Source organism: Sorex fumeus, unplaced genomic scaffold, assembly GCF_029834395.1.
Source record: "Sorex fumeus unplaced genomic scaffold, SorFum_2.1 ptg000124l, whole genome shotgun sequence".
NCBI lineage: Eukaryota > Metazoa > Chordata > Mammalia > Eulipotyphla > Soricidae > Sorex > Sorex fumeus.
This window is the reverse complement of record NW_026606181.1, coordinates 683,597-704,075: the sequence shown is the minus strand read 5'-3', so window position 1 is coordinate 704,075 and position 20,479 is coordinate 683,597. Positions and strand designations below refer to the sequence as shown.

Sequence of the window (20,479 nt, the reverse complement as noted above, 5' to 3'; positions counted from 1 at the left end):
TGTATCTCCCAGTGACACAGTGATTCAATAAAAAAAAAAAATGGGTCATACCTTACAGGGAAGAATGTTAACTAGAAAGACAGTGTCAAGTAATCAACAAATAAAAAATTAAAAGATTTATAGAAACACACTGGCTGATAAAGACACAATGAGTTACGAAACAAAACCAAAAAAAATGTACTTTATCCTCCAAGCCCTAAGGAGTTCCAACTTTAATAAATCTTTCAAAGAAAAACACTTTAGTACCAGAAGTCTGACACATCTGAGAACTTATGCAAACCTAATTCATCTACGGGCTGGAGCGATAGCACAGCGGGTAGGGCGTTTGCCTTACAAGCGGCCAACATGGCCGACCCGAGTTCGATTCCTCCGCCCCTCTCGAGAGCCCGGCAAGCTACCGAGAGTATTCGATATGCCAGACACAGTAACAACAAAGTCTCCAATGGAGACGTTACTGGGCCCGCTCGAGCAAATCGATGATCAACGGGAGGGCCTTTACTTACTTTACTTACTTAATTCATCTACAGAAAATTTATCTCCAGGTATGACAATTTAAGACAAACTGTGTCATATTAAACTGGTACTATTATAATTCTCATTTTCTCTTAAAATACCAACAAAAATTTAACTTACCCTTTAAACCATGAGATTAAAAATATCATTTAATGCAACATAATAAGGTGTCACTAAAAAGACAAGTTGTGAATAAATTATTAAATTGAAGCCTCTGACTTTTTATCTTATTTTCATACTTTATGAATTAAAATAGTAGCACTGTAGCACCATCCTCCCGTTGTTCAATGATTTGCTCAAGCGGGCACAAGTAACATCTCCATTGTGAGACTTGTTACTGTTTTTGGCATATCGAATATGCCACAGGGAGCTTGCCAGGCTCTGCTGTGCGGGTGAGATACTCTCCGTAACTTGCTGGGCTCTCCAAGAGGGATGAAGGAATCGAACCCGGATCGGCCATGTGCAAGGCAAGTGCCCTACCCGCTGTGCTATCGTTCCAGCCCAAAACAAGAGTTAAAAACATCAAAAGTATTTCAGTTTACTAAAGTTAATTTTTACCATAGTGGTATCAGAAAGAAGAGATAATAATACCTGGCTTATTTTAATGATCGGCTTAAGATAATAGATAATTGAAAACTTGACAAGCTGGTCTCTTGACAACTCACGAGAGCAAGTCCAACCTGGTCAAGTCAGCATTTATGTATTAAATCACACAGTGTGTGATCTAGAACTGTGTTCTAAACAATGGAAGGCCTGGATATATGAGTTACATTCACTGTGTATGTGTCTTTTATTATACATTAAAATATTTAAAAAGAGAGCAGAAGCATTATTATAATAAAACTTATTTTAGATGATTAAGTAACTGCTAATGGTACTTTTAAAAATGATACCCAAGAGAAACAGTGACAAAGACTGAATTACTTTTGAAACTAATTTTTTCCCATCAAATTATCTCCTTCTCTTACCAATATTCAAGCAAAACAAAGTTCTCTTTGAAAGAAAACCAATTAACAAGTAAACTAACTTTTGTGGCAGATATATGATATATATATAAGAGAAATCAATGAGAAAATATGCTTATAAAATAATCCACTTATCAATGTTTTGAAATTATTATTAACTAAGAATGGCTTGACACTTTATAGATAATAGGCAGTTTCACATACATTTATTCTGGAGGTAACATTTTAGCAGGTTATATTATTAGTCCTATTTAAATAACACAAGTAAAGCACTGGTGAGTAAAAGTTTCTATCATTAATTGTGTTTTCTATTATTGTGTTTTCTTAAGTTTACACAGCTGATCAGACCAATGTCAACCTGAAAAACATGTCTATTTTTTTTCCTGAGAATACCGAGAAAAAGCACAAGGTTTAGAATAAAATAAGCCAGAACTCTATCTTTGCTGCCTGGGGAAAATTCATTAAACTCTCCAAAAGAAGATAATATTTACCTTGCGGTATTGTTGTGAGATTAAATGAAATAAGGAACACAGGAAGGATTTAATAATAGCATGCCTCCTTTTCCAGTTCCTAAACCGAATAAATTTTACCTTGTGTTCTTTTTACTTCTCTGCTCTAATGTCACAAGACTCTGCTAGAGAAAGCAATATAAAAGTGCTGACTTAACCAATTACAAATTTACACTTTAGTACAGTGCTCTCATTAGTAACCTAGACATAAATAATACCTACCTCCTTGGATTGTTTCAAAAATTCTCGACAAATAATGCCTACCTCCCAGGATTATTTCAAATATTCTCAACAGAATACCTACCTCCAAGGATTGTTCCAAAACTTCATAAAATGACGTATGCAAAATATTAATTATAGTGTCTGACATATGCTAAGCACTAGCACCTATCAAACTGTAGTGATTTGTGATTCTGAAGTTTTCTTGTTTTAATCGCAGATGAACTCCCTAGCACAGTCTTAGAAGGTGTTATTCCACACTCTCTTCAACTTTCCAGAAGCCCTTAATGTACAAGATCCTTCCGGTAACTTCCCAGAAGATCAGCAGGGTGCCTGAAGCTTGCCCAGCTCTTCTTCCTTGTTAACCAACTTAATTCTCTCACAGAGCCTTCAAGTCTCAGCCAAATAGAGGGTCCACACAGAATCCTGTACGCAAGTCATTCTCTCGCGCAATGAATTTTATCTACATCTTAGCCATTCCAAAGCCCGCGTGTCAAATTACAGAAGTTGTATGTGATGGTACACAGAAACAGTCCCTACTCTAGGGAGCATCACGGAGCAGACAGTCACACCATATGATAATCACACTAGAAACATAAACTCACAAATAATCTTTCCATCTTATTAGGCCTAATTTCCTTAGTCACTCATGGGCAATTCTCCATGTCCACTGAACTTCACATGGAATGAAAAGTTTTGACCCCAGACTCTTTCCACTGTATTCTATTTCTTTTCTTTCTGACGTCTTAAATTTCTGAACAAACTCTCCTTTGTCAGTGCAACCACATTCACATGTAGTAACTTGAAGAACTGTCTCTTGTTCTATATTTTTCTTACAAGGGATTTCATAGAAACGATATCTATGCCTTTTTCCAGTTCTGAAAGTACCAAAAATGCCAACTTTGAAAATTCTCTTTTTGTGCCGAGGACACCAGGCTCTTCTCTCTTCTTCTCCAAGTTTTATAATTCTGCTCTTACTTTAGGTTCCACCATTTCCATTACAAAGAGAGGATATTCCATAGAGCTTACCTCTCTGCTCTGTAAATTCCCTTCAGTCTCTTTGCTCGCTAACTCATTTTCTTCAAAAGATAGGCCTTTCACTTTTATTTGAATGTCTGAAATCTACAACTCCGTGTTTCTTCTATACACACAACAATGCCTTTCAAAACGTGAGTAGACAGTAATTAAAGAACAACAGAAGGAACAACGTCAACTGCTCGACCAACAAAAATTCCTATTTTCACAACAATTCAAATTTACCAGAACCAAATCCACAATTCATTTCTCCTTCACTCCGAATGCAGGTCTCCAACTGTTTCTAAATTAATGCCAGTTCTAACCTTTCTGTATACTTAGGTTGACGATCTGAGTTAAATTTCATTCTTTCTACATGATTTCAGATAAACTACTCCCCAACATTTCTTGAATCCACCCCTTCTATTCTGTTCTTGTAACAGTCACTACAAGACCAAACTTTTATCTCACTCATTTCAATTTGCATGCCATTTCCAGAATAATTGAAGAATGAATCCTCCCCCGGTTTAGGAATCAATGTCACAGTAGTCAAAGACACCGTTCACTTTAAGCTACTATTTTTCTGGCACTAATGTCTCCATTTTTTCCTTCTCCTTCTCCTCTATTACTTTCCAAAATTCTATGCTACAAATGCATTGAAATTATAATTTTCAAATATGTTTAATTATCAAAATCTCCTTTGAAGAAAAAAATCTTACACAGAATTTCAACACAGAAATTAAATGAAAATAAAAACACACTTGTTAATTGGGGGATCAACAATAAAGTAACTAAATCCATTCTAGAATTTCTGCCCCCTTCGCTTATGTTGCCCAAACCTGCCCAAAAAGCAGAGCATGATGTCCATTCTATTAAGGATGCCCACCTTGAACACTTCCTAAAACAAAGTATTTCTGGGGGAATTCAACCCCTAATTCCTTCTCTCCCCTTACCCTTCCTTTCCATTAAGACTTACTTAAGGGGCTGCAGATAGAATATACGGGTTACGGCACTTGCCTTGCATCTCACTGACCCTGGTTTGAAGGGTACCACATGTGGTCTAACAAGGACCACCGGGGACCCTGAACACCACAGTGTAGCACTGTAGCACCGTCCTCCCATTGTTCATTGATCTGCTTGAGCGGACACTAGTAACACCCCAGGGTAAAGTAAAGTAAAGGCCCTCCCGTTGATCATCGATTTGCTCGAGCGGGCCCAGTAACGTCTCCATTGGAGACTTTTGTTGTTACTGTGTTTGACATATCGAATACATCACAGGTAGCTTGCCAGGCTCTGCCGTGCGGGCGAGATACTCTCGGTAGCTTGCCGGGCTCTCCGAGAGGGGCGGAGGAATTGAACTCGGGTCGGCCATGTTGGCTGCGTGCAAGGCAAATGCCCTACCGCTGTGCTATCGCTCCAGCCCTAACACCCCAGGGTATGGCCTAAAAAATATACACAAAAGCAGAAATATGGTTTAAATAAACCTTCTTAATAAGCTAGCACAAATTTCTGTACTAACTGCTCTATGTCAAGCTGACCTCACCTCTCCTTCCTGTGAACTCCGAGACTAAAACAGCTAGCACCTACATATGGCAGAAACTGGACTAGCCTTTATGAATCCTCACCACAATCAATGAAGTACAAACAGATGTAAGAATAGAAGCAGATAATTTACATATGTACAATAATTATTGCACAATGCAGGTCAAGACACAAGTCAAGGGATTTTTCCCAAGGACAAACAGCTTGTATAACAGTGGAATCAGATCTAGGATCAGTCTGACCGCAAGTAAAAACTTTATATTAATTCTTAGTTCTTTGCAATCTTTTTCATGTCATGAGCACATGTAAAACAACACTTATAATGCATCCAGGCTAGACACAATAAGTTACTTACAGAGGTACCAGAGAGATAGTACCGCAGATAGGTCACTAGCCTTGCATGACCTGGGTACTCTCCCCTAAGCATTACCCTTTGGCCCTGAGCACCACCAAGTGTCGCACTGTCGCACTGTCCTCCCATTGTTCAATGATTTGCTCGAGCAGGCCCGGTAAAGTCTCCATTTTTGAGACTTGTTGTTACTGTCTTTGGCGTATTAAATACGTCATGGGTAGCTTGCCAGATTTTGCCTTGCGGGCGAGATACTCTCGGTAGCTTGCCAGCCTCTCCGAGAGGGGCGAAGGAATCGAATCCGGCTCAGCCGGGCGGGCTGCGCACAAGGCAAACACCCTACCGCTGTGCTATCACTCCATATGCATATATTAAAAAGTCATTAAGGATCTGGAGAGAGAACTCAGTGAGTTGAGCATGTATTTTTCAGGTAGGAGGCCCCAGGTTTGATACCCAAAACTGCAAGGTCCCCTAAGAACCACTGAGAGCAACGCCCTGAACACAGAGACAACCTCTCCCCCATAAACACATGTTCATTAGCAATACATCAGATGAGAAATTCTGCTGTATCCATTTCATTAATGTAGTGCAAGGTATGCACTAATCCCCAAATTCAATCCCTGATCTCACATGATCCTCTAAATACCACCAGGTAGAGAGGTGGTGGCTCCACACCACAGCTGGACATGGCCCTGATGGTGCTCAGCACGACTGGTCTTTCAGATTAGAATCATGGAGCCCAAGCACTCAACCATTAGGCCCTCGGAGCTAGGTTAAGTAACACTAAGTTTACTTTGGCATAGCTTGGGAGCACCCCCTTCAAAAAAAAAGTCATTATCACTATCACCCCATTGTTCATCGATTTGCTCAAGCGGGTGCCAATAACATCTCCATTCGTCCCTGTCACATACTAGTATAGCCTGATGGCAAATTGTGGGCTTCTTTCGGGGTCAGGGGAACGAGAACCATCATTGTTACTGTTTTTGAAATATCAAGTATGCCACGGGTAGCTTGCCAGGCTCTGTCGTGCAGGTGGGATACTCTTGGTAGCCTGCCAGGCTCAAAAAAAAAAAAGTTCATCATTTATCAATAGGGAAATACAATCAAAACAATGAAACATTATCTCCTATCTTTGAGAATAACTACTATCCAAATACAGAAGCAAGAGTTGAAGATAATGTGGACAAAAAGAATGCAGCCCTGGTAGCTGGAATGTAAACTGAGGTGGCTTAAAGTAAGAAAAGGAAAAAAGGTAAAGGCCCTCCCGTTGTTCATTGATTTGCTCGAGCGGGCCCAGTAACGTCTCCATTGGAGACTTTGTTGTTACTGTGTTTGGCATATCGAATACTCTCGGTAGCTTGCCGGGCTCTCCGAGAGGGGCCGAGGAATCGAACTCGGGTCGGCCATGTTGGCTGCCTGCAAGGCAAACGCCCTACCACTGTGCTATCACTCCAGCCCAAGAAAAGGATAATGTGCAAAAAATTACAAAGAGAAGTTTCATACAATCCAGTCATCCCACTTTTGGTATTTAATCAAGTAAATCTAAAATAATAACTAAAAGAAACATATGCACACCCCATATTCAACCAAGCGTTCTTCACAATAGGAAGGCATAGAAACAACTTATTAAGCATCATTAACAAACACCTGCTAAAAACAGGGAACATGCCCTGAATGCAATACCACGCACTAGAGAAAAGATCAAATCTTCCCAAATTCAGCAATATGAATAGAAAGAAAAGGCACTACGCTGATTTAAACACACATTTTTAAACTTTAAGGAAAAAAAATGCCAGTCTAAAAGGTAAGGTGATAAACTCTGGGTAAACTAGGAAAAAGTGAAAGACGGAAAGGAGACTTTTAGTGTGGTGAATACAATGTACACCTGTCTGATCTCTGCTACACAATGTTACTTAACTTCTAAAATGAAAATAAATGTAGCAGAAGTGCCTAGAGATTTCCTGTGTATCAATTGTACTGGGAAGTTCTGTTAAATAAACCACAAGCTATGGGCCCAGTGCCAAGACTCTGAGTTTAGAAAGCATGCATTTCTAATAACTCCTCCAGTTATGCTGAAACGGATGCTGAGAGAAACATCAGCCCTACTCCCCCCTCAAAAGAGCAACAAATATGCTTCAAAGACTCACACACTACTGGGCAAATAATTAATACCTTGGTAGTACATTTTTAATAAAGCATCAGTCTATTCTAACAGATGATACCAACGGATTCTGGGGCAAAAGATAAGCTTTTTAAACATTGTTAAATGTTCCTTGACTCAATTATAACATGTAGTGGACCTTAAGTACGCTATCATCAGGGACAGATATTTGAGTTACATGAAATGCACATGATCTGTGTTATATTTAATATCCAACAGAGCAAAGGCAAAGCAATTCAAAACAATAACACCATATGCAATCTGATTAAGAGGACACATTGTTTTGAATTATTAGAATAATCCAGTCCAATTTTACTCCAAACAAAAGCAAGCAGCTGAAGTAATATAACATCCAAGTTCAGGTGAAAGACTATTTCAGGGACATGTTTTTAAGCCATGCTTTAAATAGAGGTTTGATTCATTTTATCTTATACGCAGAGTATCTTTTTATCCTTCAGTTGAACAGCCCCGAAATTATAATTACAACTAAGAAAAAACTTCTATAAAATCTTACTATAGTTGATTCAATGTATCAAATTCTTATAAAGTGTAAGTGCGCTTATTTTGGAATCTAAAAAATTATTTTAGGAATAAAACATTCAAACCTTTGACTATCCCTTGTAAAATCATCCATGAATATCCTATTTGACAACCTAATATTCACAACCTCCTCTGACAAGGGAAATTGCAAAGACTTTATTTTATTTTTAGCTGTTTGTTTTGTTGGGGGGTCACAGCCCCTTACTCCTGGATCTGCAACAGGGACCACCCCAGCTGGGCTTGGAGGAACCATACAGGGTATCAGCCACATGAAAGGCAAGTGTACTACCTCTCCACCCTCCAAAACTTTATTTTAAAATGCTTAATATGTCATGAATATTCATTTAGTGCAATTAAGTGAAAGGACAAAATCCCAACATTGTAATACTAATACTTGGGGAATAAGAAATACCTAAAGCAATCAGTTTACCACAAGAGCACTCTTAACAACAGAGCAGCCTCTTGAAAACGGCTAAGGTTTTAATACTGAAATCTTCAAATATCGTCACCATCCAAACAAAAAGAGCATACAAATATATTAAGTACAGACAAGTTACCAAAATCCAAAGGAAGGTCTGAAAACAGAGCATTTAAAATGAATTACAATATCCCAGAAAATCAGTGACGAAAATAGGAAGGCTGAATGAAATAGTAAAAATGAAAGAATTATAAAGGAATGAAAACAAACCACAAGTAACTAAATGGGAGCAAAGCCCCCACCTTTTTTTTAATCATTAATTGTACCAGACCTCACCCTTGTGTTAATCCATCATTCATTTCCTTCAATCATAGACCAAACCTGATTTTTCAAGGATCACTCTCTACATGATCCAGTCTAATAACTTCCTTATTTCAAATTCACCTCAAGAATATTTTATTTTTGTAAACTTATCTTTTGTAATTGATTTCTAGTCAATTCCAATCACTCACCTTACCTTATTGCCAGACATATATTGAAATCTAAAGCAAGATTTCTTAATTTATCAATTGGTCCAGATGAACATACTTAGACCAATCAATATGAATCAAGTGGAAATGTCAATGGGAATTTTGTTCATACTTTTTGTTTCACCCTTCTGAGGGGTTCAGGTGGGTGCAAGAGACGGGTCACACTTGGCAGTGTTCACGGCTTACTCCTGGCTCTGCACTCAGGAATCATTCCTGGTGGGCTTGGGGGAAGATCCAGGGTGCCAAGGACTGAACCCAGATTTGCTGCGTGCAAGGCAAATGCCCTAACTGTGGTACAATTTTTTTCTGCCATTCCATATTTATTCTAAAGTTTTCTACTCAAAATTTTGTAAAATGAGAAAGAAAAACACAAATATCAATCGACTTGGTCCTGGCTGGCAATTGTCTCGCTTGCAAGACTACTTCCTAAGAGTCTAGTCATCTCCTATTTTGTTAATTAAATATGGAAACAAATACAAAAATAAGCATCTTATAGACAGACTACTTTTTACATTCGCAGAGGGACTTTGTACAGTCAATTTCTAATAAAAAAAAAGTGAGCTTCAGAATCTCACTTTGCTTCTATGACAACATTGTTACTTTTCAAAAACAGATTTAAGAGCAAACAAGAATTTACAGACTGTAGTACAAAACTTGTTTAACCTAAATAAGTTTCCAGGGACGTGCAATCTTAATACCTATCAGTGAATGTAGCACTGTAGCACTGTCCTCCCACTGTTCATGGATTTGCTCGAGTAGGCACCAGTAACGTCTCCATTGTGAGGCTTGTTGTTACTGTTTTGGGCATATCAAATACACCATAGGGAGCTTGCCAGGCTCTGCCGCGCAGGCGGGACACTCTCCGTAGCTTGCCGGGCTCTCCAAGAGGGACCGAGGAATTGAACCCGCGTGCAAGGCAAATGCCCTACCCGCTGTGCTATTGCTCCAGCCCTTAAGTGAATGACAATTATAAAAACTAACACCGTTTTAGATTATTTTACAACAGAGAACAAATGTCTCTCCAACATCAAGTATAACGTTAGAGATATCTTCAGGGCCAGAGGCACAGAACAGCAGAGATTGTACAGTAGAACATTTGCCTTCCACATACATGGTCCTCCCAGGTTTGATCAGACACCCCATCTGGTCTCCTGAGCATAGAGCCAGGAGTAATTCCTGAGCATCACCAGATGCGGTCCCCCAAATGAATAAGGTAGCACAAAATTAAAAGATAGAAACAGATTTTTAAAACGCTAGAAAAAATTCCTGCTACAAATACAAGCAAGATAGGAGAAAGAAATGTTAGAAAGAGACAGATGAGGCATTTAATTCAAAAAGAGCGCTTAAGTTTTAGGAAACAGTTTCAGGAAAAAAAAATATATTCCCCAGTAGGCGGTGTAATGAACTCATGAAAGTAGCAGTGGCAAGAATTAATAGTTCAGAAGTGTTAGAAGTACTAATCTCTTCTCTATTACTGCAAAGGTAGTAACTAAGTACCCATAATTTTTACTCAGAGGCGGAAAGCAAAGTATCTTCTTAAGTTACAATGAGAACTTGAGAATCAGAGGAAGAGGTTAGGAATGTACTAATCTAGAAAACAATAGCAAAGGAAAGGCCAGCTGAAACTGGCTGTACCATACCACATTTTCCCTACTTGTCGGTAAATGAGTTATTCAACAGAAAAAAGGTTCCCAAACATTCCTAAGTTTAACAGCCAAGTCCTGTGGCACATGCCTTGGTCATTTTCTATCAACAGAATTTTAAGTCAACAATTTTATGCATCTCTGATAATTATTAACTGTATATATCACTAGCAAGTATATTGAACTATTAAACTTAAAGCAGTCTTTCTAATAAACTACGATTCTGTATTGTGTTTCATGGCCAGCAAAATGTGAGAAGATAATTGAGAAAAATGTGGGTGTTTATGTACAAAGAGACTGCAAGTACTGCAGAACATGGTAACCATAGTAAATCCTCAGTCTACTTGGAATCTTTCGGCCAAAGGAATATATTTGCTATAGTCAATAATGAACTAATGAAAATACAGAACTGCTGTATGTTATCTCGAAAGGTAAAAAATTATTTATTGATTTTCATTTACAATAATTTCTGAATACAATTACTTCTACACTGCAAAATAAAAAGTCCGATAAGAAAAAATGTGCAGACCCATAGAAAATAACAGGGATGCCACTGCTACACAGGCCATCCCAAACGCATTTGCAGAAGGCAGTTCAATGAACTTAACAACATGCACTTGAAACAAGTTCTCCCTTGTCTCGGGTCCCTCTGTCCTCGCTCAGTTTATGACACTAACCAAGCTTATACAATTGCTTGACTACTCAAAACCACAACCTTTCTCTGTGGTTAATATATATGCATGTATGTATGTATGTATAGACACACACACACACAAACACATACACACATATATATATGAGTCAAACCCAACCAAACTGCCAGTTTCAAAAGATGTGTTGTCAAACAACTATATACTGACATATATACTTTTATATATGTATGTGTGTGTGTGTGTATATATATATATATATATATATATATATATGAACCACAGAGAGAGATTTGCTCTGATTATCTTTTTTTATTATTTTTTTATTTAAAGAACTGTGATTTACAAATCTATTGATAGTTGAGTTTTAGGCATATAATATTTCAACATCAATCCCACTGCCTGGACCAGTGTTTGCATATTCCTGTGATGATTAATTTGATGTGTCAACCTGACTGGATGCCCAGACGTTTGGCAAAAAAAAATCATTCTGGGTGTATCAGTAAGGGTGTTTCTAGCAGGTTTCCTTCTCCATGTTGGCAGGAAATACTGAAGGTTTAAACTGAATAAAAAAGCTGAACCGCCCATGATAGCAGGAAATTTCCTCCTGCCTGGCTGCCTTGAGCTGGGATATGTGTTCTTTCCTGACTCACACTGAAATACTGGCTCCTTCTGGCCTTCTGTCTGCCAGTACTCAGACTTGGAACTGTATTTTCAGTACTGTTGAATCTCTAGTATGCTGACTGCATGTAGATCTTGGGACCTGTCAGACCCCATAAATCACAGCACTCCGTGTAACAAATCTCTTTTTATACACATACACATTCTATTGGTTCTCTTTCTCTGGAAAACTCTAATAAACTGTAATAAATTAAGTAGGCACACTTAATATACTAAAATTTTAACAAAAATGAGGATAGAATGAACTGCATGGTGACAACAGTTAAAATACCACAATATACATTTGAAAGTTACAAAGAAAGGAAAATAAACTGTGGTGATAGAGATTAAATGGACTGAATGTGATCATCTTGCAATTTTACAACTAAGAAATCGGCATGGTTTATATCTGAAAGTAAAATGATGTGCCGATTTTATCAACTAAAAGGCTTCTAGTAAGTATTTAAGCATTTGAAAGGAACAATATATTAATGATGTCACTTGGCTTTAGAGGAGTCTAATTAAAAACCATTCCCAACATTTCATAGCATGCATCAAAAGTTTAAAACAATCTATAGTTGCTCAGCAAGTTTTATTCCCTGGTAAATATACACAAAAGATGTGATCAGTATTTATAGGCAAGATTTATGTGCTCAGGATACTGGATGCAGTAATATTTATGAGTCCAACACAGTCAAACTGCCAGTTTCAAAAGATGTGTTGTCAAACAACTACCCTAACTGACATTTTCAAAAGTTATTTAACGACATGGGAAAGTGATTTTAATGTAATGTTAATTATTAATATTAACTTTCTAATTCAGGGAGAAAAATCAAAATGCTGACAACAATGATTTCTGGACAAAAAAATTGATATTTTGTTGAATTTTAATTTCCTGTATTAAAATGTTACCTATAAAATTTTTAAAAATTGAATCTAAAACACTCTAAAATTTCGTTTAAAGAAAACCCTACTGTGTAACAAATTAAAGGGGTTGGATGATTGTACCGAAGGTAAGGCTTTTGCCTTGCATGATACAGGGTTCAATCCCCAGTATCCCATATGGTCCTCTAAGTCCTGCCAGGAATAATTCTGAGTGCAGGCCCAGGTGGGGCACAGAAACCAAAATAAGTAACAAATTTAAGATTTAAGGATGCTAGCGTTTGAAACAAGTCAGCACAACTTGCAATATCTTTAAGCAATTTAAAAGATTCTAAATTTCCTTCCTAAAATTCATAGAATGATGGCCTGATTCCCAAAGTATTTGGAAACGTAGAATTTAAAGAGGCGATTAGAGTTGAACAAAGGAGGGACTGAGACAATAATCCATCATGACGATTATTTTTCTAAGAAAAAAGGAAAGTGAAAACACAGAGGAAAAGACAAGGACACCGGGCAAAGGTGGATCTGGAAGCCAAGGAGAGAAATGAAAAAACAGCCTTATCTGCTAACATCCTGATGATCTTGGGCTTCCGTCCTCCAGAAATAAGAGAAAATAAATTTCTGTTGTTTGAGATACTGGTCTTTGGCATTTTGTCAAGGCAACCCTAAACAAACTAATATAAGATATAATGAAACATCATTATAAAACTTAATTGGTAGTCTTTGTTTTATAATCTATCTTCCCTAGGAAGAAGCGAACCATAAAATATACAATAAAAATTTACATCATAGCAAAATGCCTTGGCATACAAGGAACAAGAAAATTTTATATGTTCAAAATAAAAAGTTGTGAGTTTGTATCATTAACGAGAAATAAGGAATCTAAATACTATGAACAGATTTGAAAGTAGGTCAAGCTGACAGGGACAAACACTGATCTAAAAAATGCTTCACGAAGGAATCTGTGTAAGAACAGAAAACATAACAGATCGTTTAAGTTTCTAACCTAAAAATGACATCAGAGGTACATGTCTGAGTAGGCAAGCATGGATCACATATAAATTCCTACAAAAATATGATTCGAGATCATTTCAGGTTTCTGATTACTGGCATATTATCTACACAAAAGAAAACTCTTTAGTAAACCCTTCACATTGATTCTTCACTCCTCATACTTAAATTGCTGTTGCAATCCTCCCAATTTACTGCTGAGCATGTAGTAGACTAATACATGTTGCTTTTAACCTAAACAAACTTGCATACTAAGCAGCTCTGCTTAGAATTTTCAGCTACATTTCTGGGGCATATTAAAAAAGAATATGGTCTTCGTCAAGACCCTGAATGATCGGTTTGAGACTCTGCATGTTCCTAGAACGAACAGATGCCATTGGGCTATGCTAGCACGCAACAGGGATGAACGGAGACATTACTGGCACCCGCTCGAGTAAATCGATGAAGAACGGGGGATCAAGCGATCAAGTGATTCCAAAAAAAAGAAAGAAAGAAAAACAAGACATGTTAGTTCTCAGTTCAAAGAAAGATTTCAACCACTGTTCTGGCTTTTCAAAATTACCTTGTCCGCATCCATCTTTCCTCTGGTAAATTCCTGCTTCCAGAACTGCAGTGCTTGTTCCAATGTTAAGCCGATGCCCTTCAGGAAGAGGCCGTACTGCATTCGGCCGCCGTGACGAAGGTGGTGGTTGTCCCGCAAAGCTTTATGTAACTGGCGCATGCAAGGTGGGAAAGACTTGGTGGAAAGCTATGGGAAAAGAGAGTTTTTATTAGTTTGGAAGATATGCCCCACTGGTATCTGCTGCAAATTCAGGAGATGTGGAAATTCAGACTTACCGTAACGAAAATAACAACCACAAGAAAATATCTTACCGTGACTACAAATGAACTCTTTTTCAGGTCTTTAGTTAAAAAAAAAAAGGTATGTATGTATATATGTATGCATGTATGTGTGTATAAATAAATATATATATATATCACTGCCCAATTTTTTTTCTTTTTTTTTCTTTTTGGGTCACACCTAGCAATGCTTAGGGGTCACTCCTAGCTCTGCACTCAGGAATTACTCCCGGCAGTGCTCAGGGGACCATATGGAATGCTGGGAATTGAACCTGGGTCAGCCGCGTGCAAGGCAAACGCCCTACCTGCTGTACTATCGCTCCAGCCCCTCACTGCCCAATTTTAATTCAATTTTTTCACTTATAATTTCGATTGCACTTTCTCTTCTTCATTAGCCTCCTCTAAGGACGTCCGAAATGCTCACACACATACATCCCAACCCGATCTACAGCAAGTTCAAACTGCCTGGAAGTAGGTCTTGCTTTGCTTGACCTTGCTGTTCCTGTTAGTGACCATCTAGTTCTGTTTCATCCTTTCACAGTGACTTCTAAATGTCTCCTTCTTCATCCATTTCATTCACGCTTTTATGATCACTTTTACTTCTCCCCTCAAACAAAAACATCAATAATAGTCAATAACCTTAGTAGAAACTTGCAAAGTTCCTTCAACATCTGTAGTTAGCTATTTTTCAATTATATGGAACAGAACAAATATTTATTGGCTATTTGGGGAAGCAAGTAGATTAATGAAACACAAATCCCCCCTTTAATTTGGTAAAAAGGAGGGGAAAATAAAGTAGCCACTGTTAACCAAAACTATATAAATCAAACCAATGTAAGTGATACTAGTACTTCACAACCTTCTGATGACCACAACTCATCTCAATCATGTTTCTTTATCATGCTCCTCCATCTGACCAGTTGGGCCCCTCATGAAGTAATTCTCTTTTACAAGATTTTTCACTTGTGCCCCCAGTAGTTGAGAAACGCTGAGTCATCCAATGACTTTTCAAAAAAGGCATAGATCAAATGCCAGGGAAGAACTAAAAGAAGGGTTAAAGAAAAGAAAAACAAACAAACAAAACCCCACAAAAAACAGACACTATACCAATATGAACTGCTTGCTCCAGTCAACTGGGTCATTCCATGGGTCAGGCTCTCGTGTTTTATACCTTCTTACTTTTCTTAAGCTATTAACTTTATTTAGGGCACTCTTCCCTGTCCTTGTGCTATCAAGTCAAAGCCAGACATGTGTCAACACCTAGTTCCACTGTATTACTTTTTATTATTTAACCAGCAAATGTCTGCTGAACACTACTCTGTACACTGCCCTGTGGAATCAACAGAGAGAGGAAAAACACCTATCCTCAAAGAACACACACTCTAGCACGAGGAGACAGCCAATAAATGGAGACATAAAATTTAAAAGAACAGTCAAAATCCAAAAGCACTAAGAGAAAAATAAAAATAGAAATCGTACAAGTGTCAACAGAAAAGAAGGAAGTACTTTAACATGACATTAGCAAAGTCTTTCTGAGAAGATGGACTCACAGCTAAGACATCTATTTTTTTTTTCTTCATCAAACACGTTTCATTAAGCACAAAGCATAACCATAAACAGTGAGACTGAAGCCACTTTCCTTGCCAAGTGTTTGTTTTGGACTACATCACCTTCGGTTCTCCAACTATGAAGTTCTGTAAGACCTAAGGACAAATGGTTGTGGAATTATTTCTGCCTTACCTGTAGGCTATTTCCGTGACTCTAATGCATACATCTTAGCATGAAAACACGTGACCCAAGCGATCTCCATGTAGGAGTTCCGGCAAGTTAAACCAACCAAACCATCGCTGCGCCCAAAACACAGCTCTTTTTCCTACAAGAGGCAGGCTTAAGGACCCACAGATTTAACAGCTGAAATTCATTTAAGACCCAAGACTGTAATGGTAAAGATAATAAAAGCAAAGACACTGCAGAGGCATGAGATTAAGAGGCATTAATGGCAGAGAAATGGTTTGGAAGTGAAAACGTGGACCAAAGCAAACATATCCCACACCCACAGAGCATGTGGAAGAAAGGCTGCATCCACTTGAAGCCTCTACTTCTAGTGGTTGGTCCAAGAGTTTGCAGATTTCACTTAGGAGAAATTCTAAAGTGAGCGTTTGGAGAAGAAACAGAGAATACTAAGGAACATTCTAATGTGCTGATACCTCCTGCAAGGGCTGTGAAGCCAGGAACATTTTCTGTTCTATTCACTTCTGTATCCACAGAACACTGTGTGGCAAATTAATGGAAGGCTCAATAAACAAATTAACAATACTTCTTTGTCCTTCCACATAGTAGTCAACCGAGTTCACATTTGCTTGTAAATGGAAAACATCTTGACAGAACCAGGAATAGAATTAACCTTTCACATAATACAAAGTGAAAAACAAATCACATGACAGGGAAGAAGTGTCAAATGAAATAACTGCTTGACAAACACAAAATATCCTCAAAAACAAATTTCAAGTCGAGGTAGGCGATAGACCGCACCACGGCAAGGCACCCGAGTGTCAATTCTAGGCATGGTAATTGCAAGTACTGATACTATGGTAAACAGGAACATGACTTATTCCTTGCACGTTCAAAAAAACTGATGGGCTCTTCCTCCTCACTGTATTTAATATTTGTTTCCAAGCATTAAAATCCTAGTGTACATTTACTATTGGAAATAGGTAATTGTCTAAACAAAGACAGGGTGCTTTGCTCTTTGGATAAAACAGAAATTAAATTATGAATTAAAAGTCAATATTCCCTTTCTTAGCATAAAACACATCTTTATACTTCTGTAGGTCTATTCAGAGTCTCCCCTTACGTTTTTCTTAACTCTCTTTGCAGTCATTTTACATTTGTTGGATTTATCTGCTTCAAGTACATCTTAAAATGTTATCAACACAGAATTATTCATAATATTTTTTAATTTATATACCTGAACAAATGATAGTTCTTCAAAATTATTTTTAACTAGCAATTAATTAATTTCCTATTTTATGGCATTCCAGAAGTTTAACTCTATTCATTTATATGGGAAGGAAGGAAGGAAGGAAGGAAGGGAGGGAGGGAGGGAGGGAGGGAGGGAGGGAGGGAGGGAGAGTCAATGCCATCAGAACTGAAGATGTCATCTATAAAACTGAGCATACAAGGGCACACACTGAGCTTACATGCGGTGGGGGAGTCAGGGACACTTGTAGGGGGAAGCAGGCTCTCTGGTGGTGTCGGAATGACATATCCATGAAAAGTTTGAGCAACAATATTGCAAATCCCAATATTGCTAATTAAAATGTTTAATTTTTTTGAGGCAGTAAGAGATGTTATTAAAGTTTTTTTTAAGTAAAATTGTGCCCTTGGAATAAAATGGATGAATCTTGGGGTAACTGTGGATTATGCTACATAAAATAAGTAATAAAGTAAAAGACAATTACCAGATTGATTCACTGGTGTGTGTGTGTGTGTGTGTGTGTGTGTGTGTGTGTGTGTGTGTGTGTGTGTTGGGGTGGGGGTGTCAAGCACGTGTATGTATATGTCTCAATGAAAGAGAGAAACAGAGAGAAAGAAAGAGAGAGAACAGCTTCTCTACTTGGTGAAAACACATCTGATTGCCAAAGGGAAGGACAGAACAGAGCAGAGGAATGAGTAAAGGGCCCTTCTGGTGACAGGACTGCACTGAAACTCTGGTGCTAGTGTGATGAGTCCTATAAACACAGAGAGAAAGCTATCGCCTTCAAGGTCTACAGGGCTGTTGACCAACAATTTTTAAATAATTTCCCTTTAAAGAAACTAATAAATTCTATTTTACCAGATTAAAACTTTCTGATGGATTTTCCCTATGAATGAAAGAAAATCCAGCGTAGGGCTGTGCAGGGGAGACAATACAGGGGTTAAGCTGCTTGCCTTCACAGAGCTGGCCTGCCACACAGTTCCCCCATGATTGCAGGGAACTTCCTCAAGCAGCACTGGTTCTGGCCCAAACCACCTCTTTATTCAAATAATATATAACAGAGTCAGAGAGATAGTAAACGATGGAGGGCATTTGCCTTGCACGTGCAGGACCCGGGTTTGAGCCCCAGAACCCCTGAGTCTACCAGGAGTGATCCTGGAGAGCAGAGCTGGGCCTGGCCCAAAAATAAAACAAAATAAAAATCCTATATAATGTGCAGTATATTTTCTGTAACATTGTCTCCCATCTCGCCACCCACCTAAAAGTATCTTGCTGAAAAAAAAAATCGGTTTCTTCACTGATAAAGGTCTGTTTTATTCTTTTCAAATGTCATACTCACCGAGTCAATCTGATCTAAAGAAATCTTCCCAACATTTCTCTGTATACTGTAATCTTGACCAGTATAGGAATGACTACAAAGAGAGAAACAGAATAATATTTAAATATGATTTGGAAAACATTTTTTTAGGTTGCCCCAATTTCTTTTTTTTTCTACTGAATCATCATGAGATATAGTTACAAAGCTTTTATGTTTGAGTTTCAGTCATACGATGATCAAACACCCATCCCTCCACCAGGCCACATTCTCCACCACCAGTGTCCCCAGTATCCTCCGCCTCCATCCCAACCCTCTCCCTGCCTCTATGGCAGACAATTTCCCCCAAACTCTCTCTATCTACTTTTGGGCATTATGGTTTGCAAAACAGACACTGAGAGGCCATCACGTTTAATCTTTCATCTACTTTCAGCTCACAACTCCCATCACAAATGATTCCTCCAGCCATCATTGACTTAGTGATCCCTTCTCCATTCTAGCTGCCTTCTCCCCCAGCCCAAGAGGCAGGATTCCAACTATGCAGAAATATTCCTGGCCCTTGTCTCTACTGTTCTTGGTGTCAGTCTCATATTATGTTATTTTATACTCCACTAATGAGTACAGTCATTCTATGTCTGTCCCTCTCTTTCTGACTCATTTCACTTAGCATGATATTCTCCATGACGATCCATTTATAAGCAAACTTCATGACTTCATCTCTCCTGACAGCTGCATAGTATTCCATTGTGTAGATGTACCAAAGTTTCTTTAACCAGTCATCTGTTCTAGGGCACTTGGGTTGTTTACAGATTTTGGCTATTGTGAACAGTACTGAAATGAACATATAGGTACGGATGTCATTTCTATTGTGCTTTTTTGCATCCTCGGGAAATATTCAAAGTGCTGACCATAATCAGTAAAGTGTATTCTAGCACACAGAGCAATTCAGTCTTGACCAGTGTGTAAGAAGAGAAACAGAGTATGGTAGCATACTCCTATACCATCACCATGACCACACAGCAGATACGGATCTACTCCCATAAATTTCAGCTGCTTGGTCTACAAACTGGTTATAAAAAAGCAAATAGGATTGGCCAAATCAGACAGATTAACAAATACAAAAGTTTTCTATAAACAATCAAACCTGATTATAGTTAGTAAACGAAGTCAAATACTCTACCATAGTTATGTGTGACTATATGTGTCTATGTACATACGTGGGTCTGTGTATATATGTGTGTGTATATCCATATTCCCACCTCTTCCCCTTTCCTCTGGTGCCACTGTGATACCCAGGGGTCGTGTATCCTTGTGCTGTACACACCTTTCCCGGCTATGCTAAGCAGGGATTAGCCAGTGTGTGGTTATTTGCACATGTGAGACAGCAGAGTTGCTGCTGTGTATGAGAGTGGCACCAGGATCAAACCCATGGCCTCAGCATTGCCAGACAAGTGCGTAGAGTCAGTCAGCTACTTCCCTTTGCCATATGGAGGGTTTTCTCAGACGATATGATGCCTTATACTGAGTAAATAGAAGAGATGCAAAAAGGACAAACTTTCATCTTAGCAGCAGTAAAACATGCTTGTAACTCCACAACATTGTCACAGATATGTTGAAGGGACATCTTACACTGGGATAGATTAATAGGAACATGGTCACTGTCACTGTCCTCCCATTGATCATCGATTTGCTCAAGCGGGCCCAGTAATGTCTCCATTGGAGACTTTGTTGTCATTGTGTT

General features: G+C 38.4%; 1 protein-coding gene across 1 annotated transcript in view; it reads right to left on the bottom strand.

Moving 5' to 3' along the window:
• PRIM2 (DNA primase subunit 2) overlaps nt 1-20,479 on the bottom strand; it is a 349,057-nt gene that overhangs the window by 121,440 nt on the left and 207,138 nt on the right. The window contains exons 8-9 of the mRNA XM_056137376.1: nt 18,763-18,835; nt 14,169-14,354 (exon numbers count right to left, since the gene is read on the bottom strand). Of these exons, the coding sequence (XP_055993351.1) occupies nt 14,169-14,354; nt 18,763-18,835 (259 nt within the window). The remainder of the gene's footprint in view (nt 1-14,168; nt 14,355-18,762; nt 18,836-20,479) is intronic.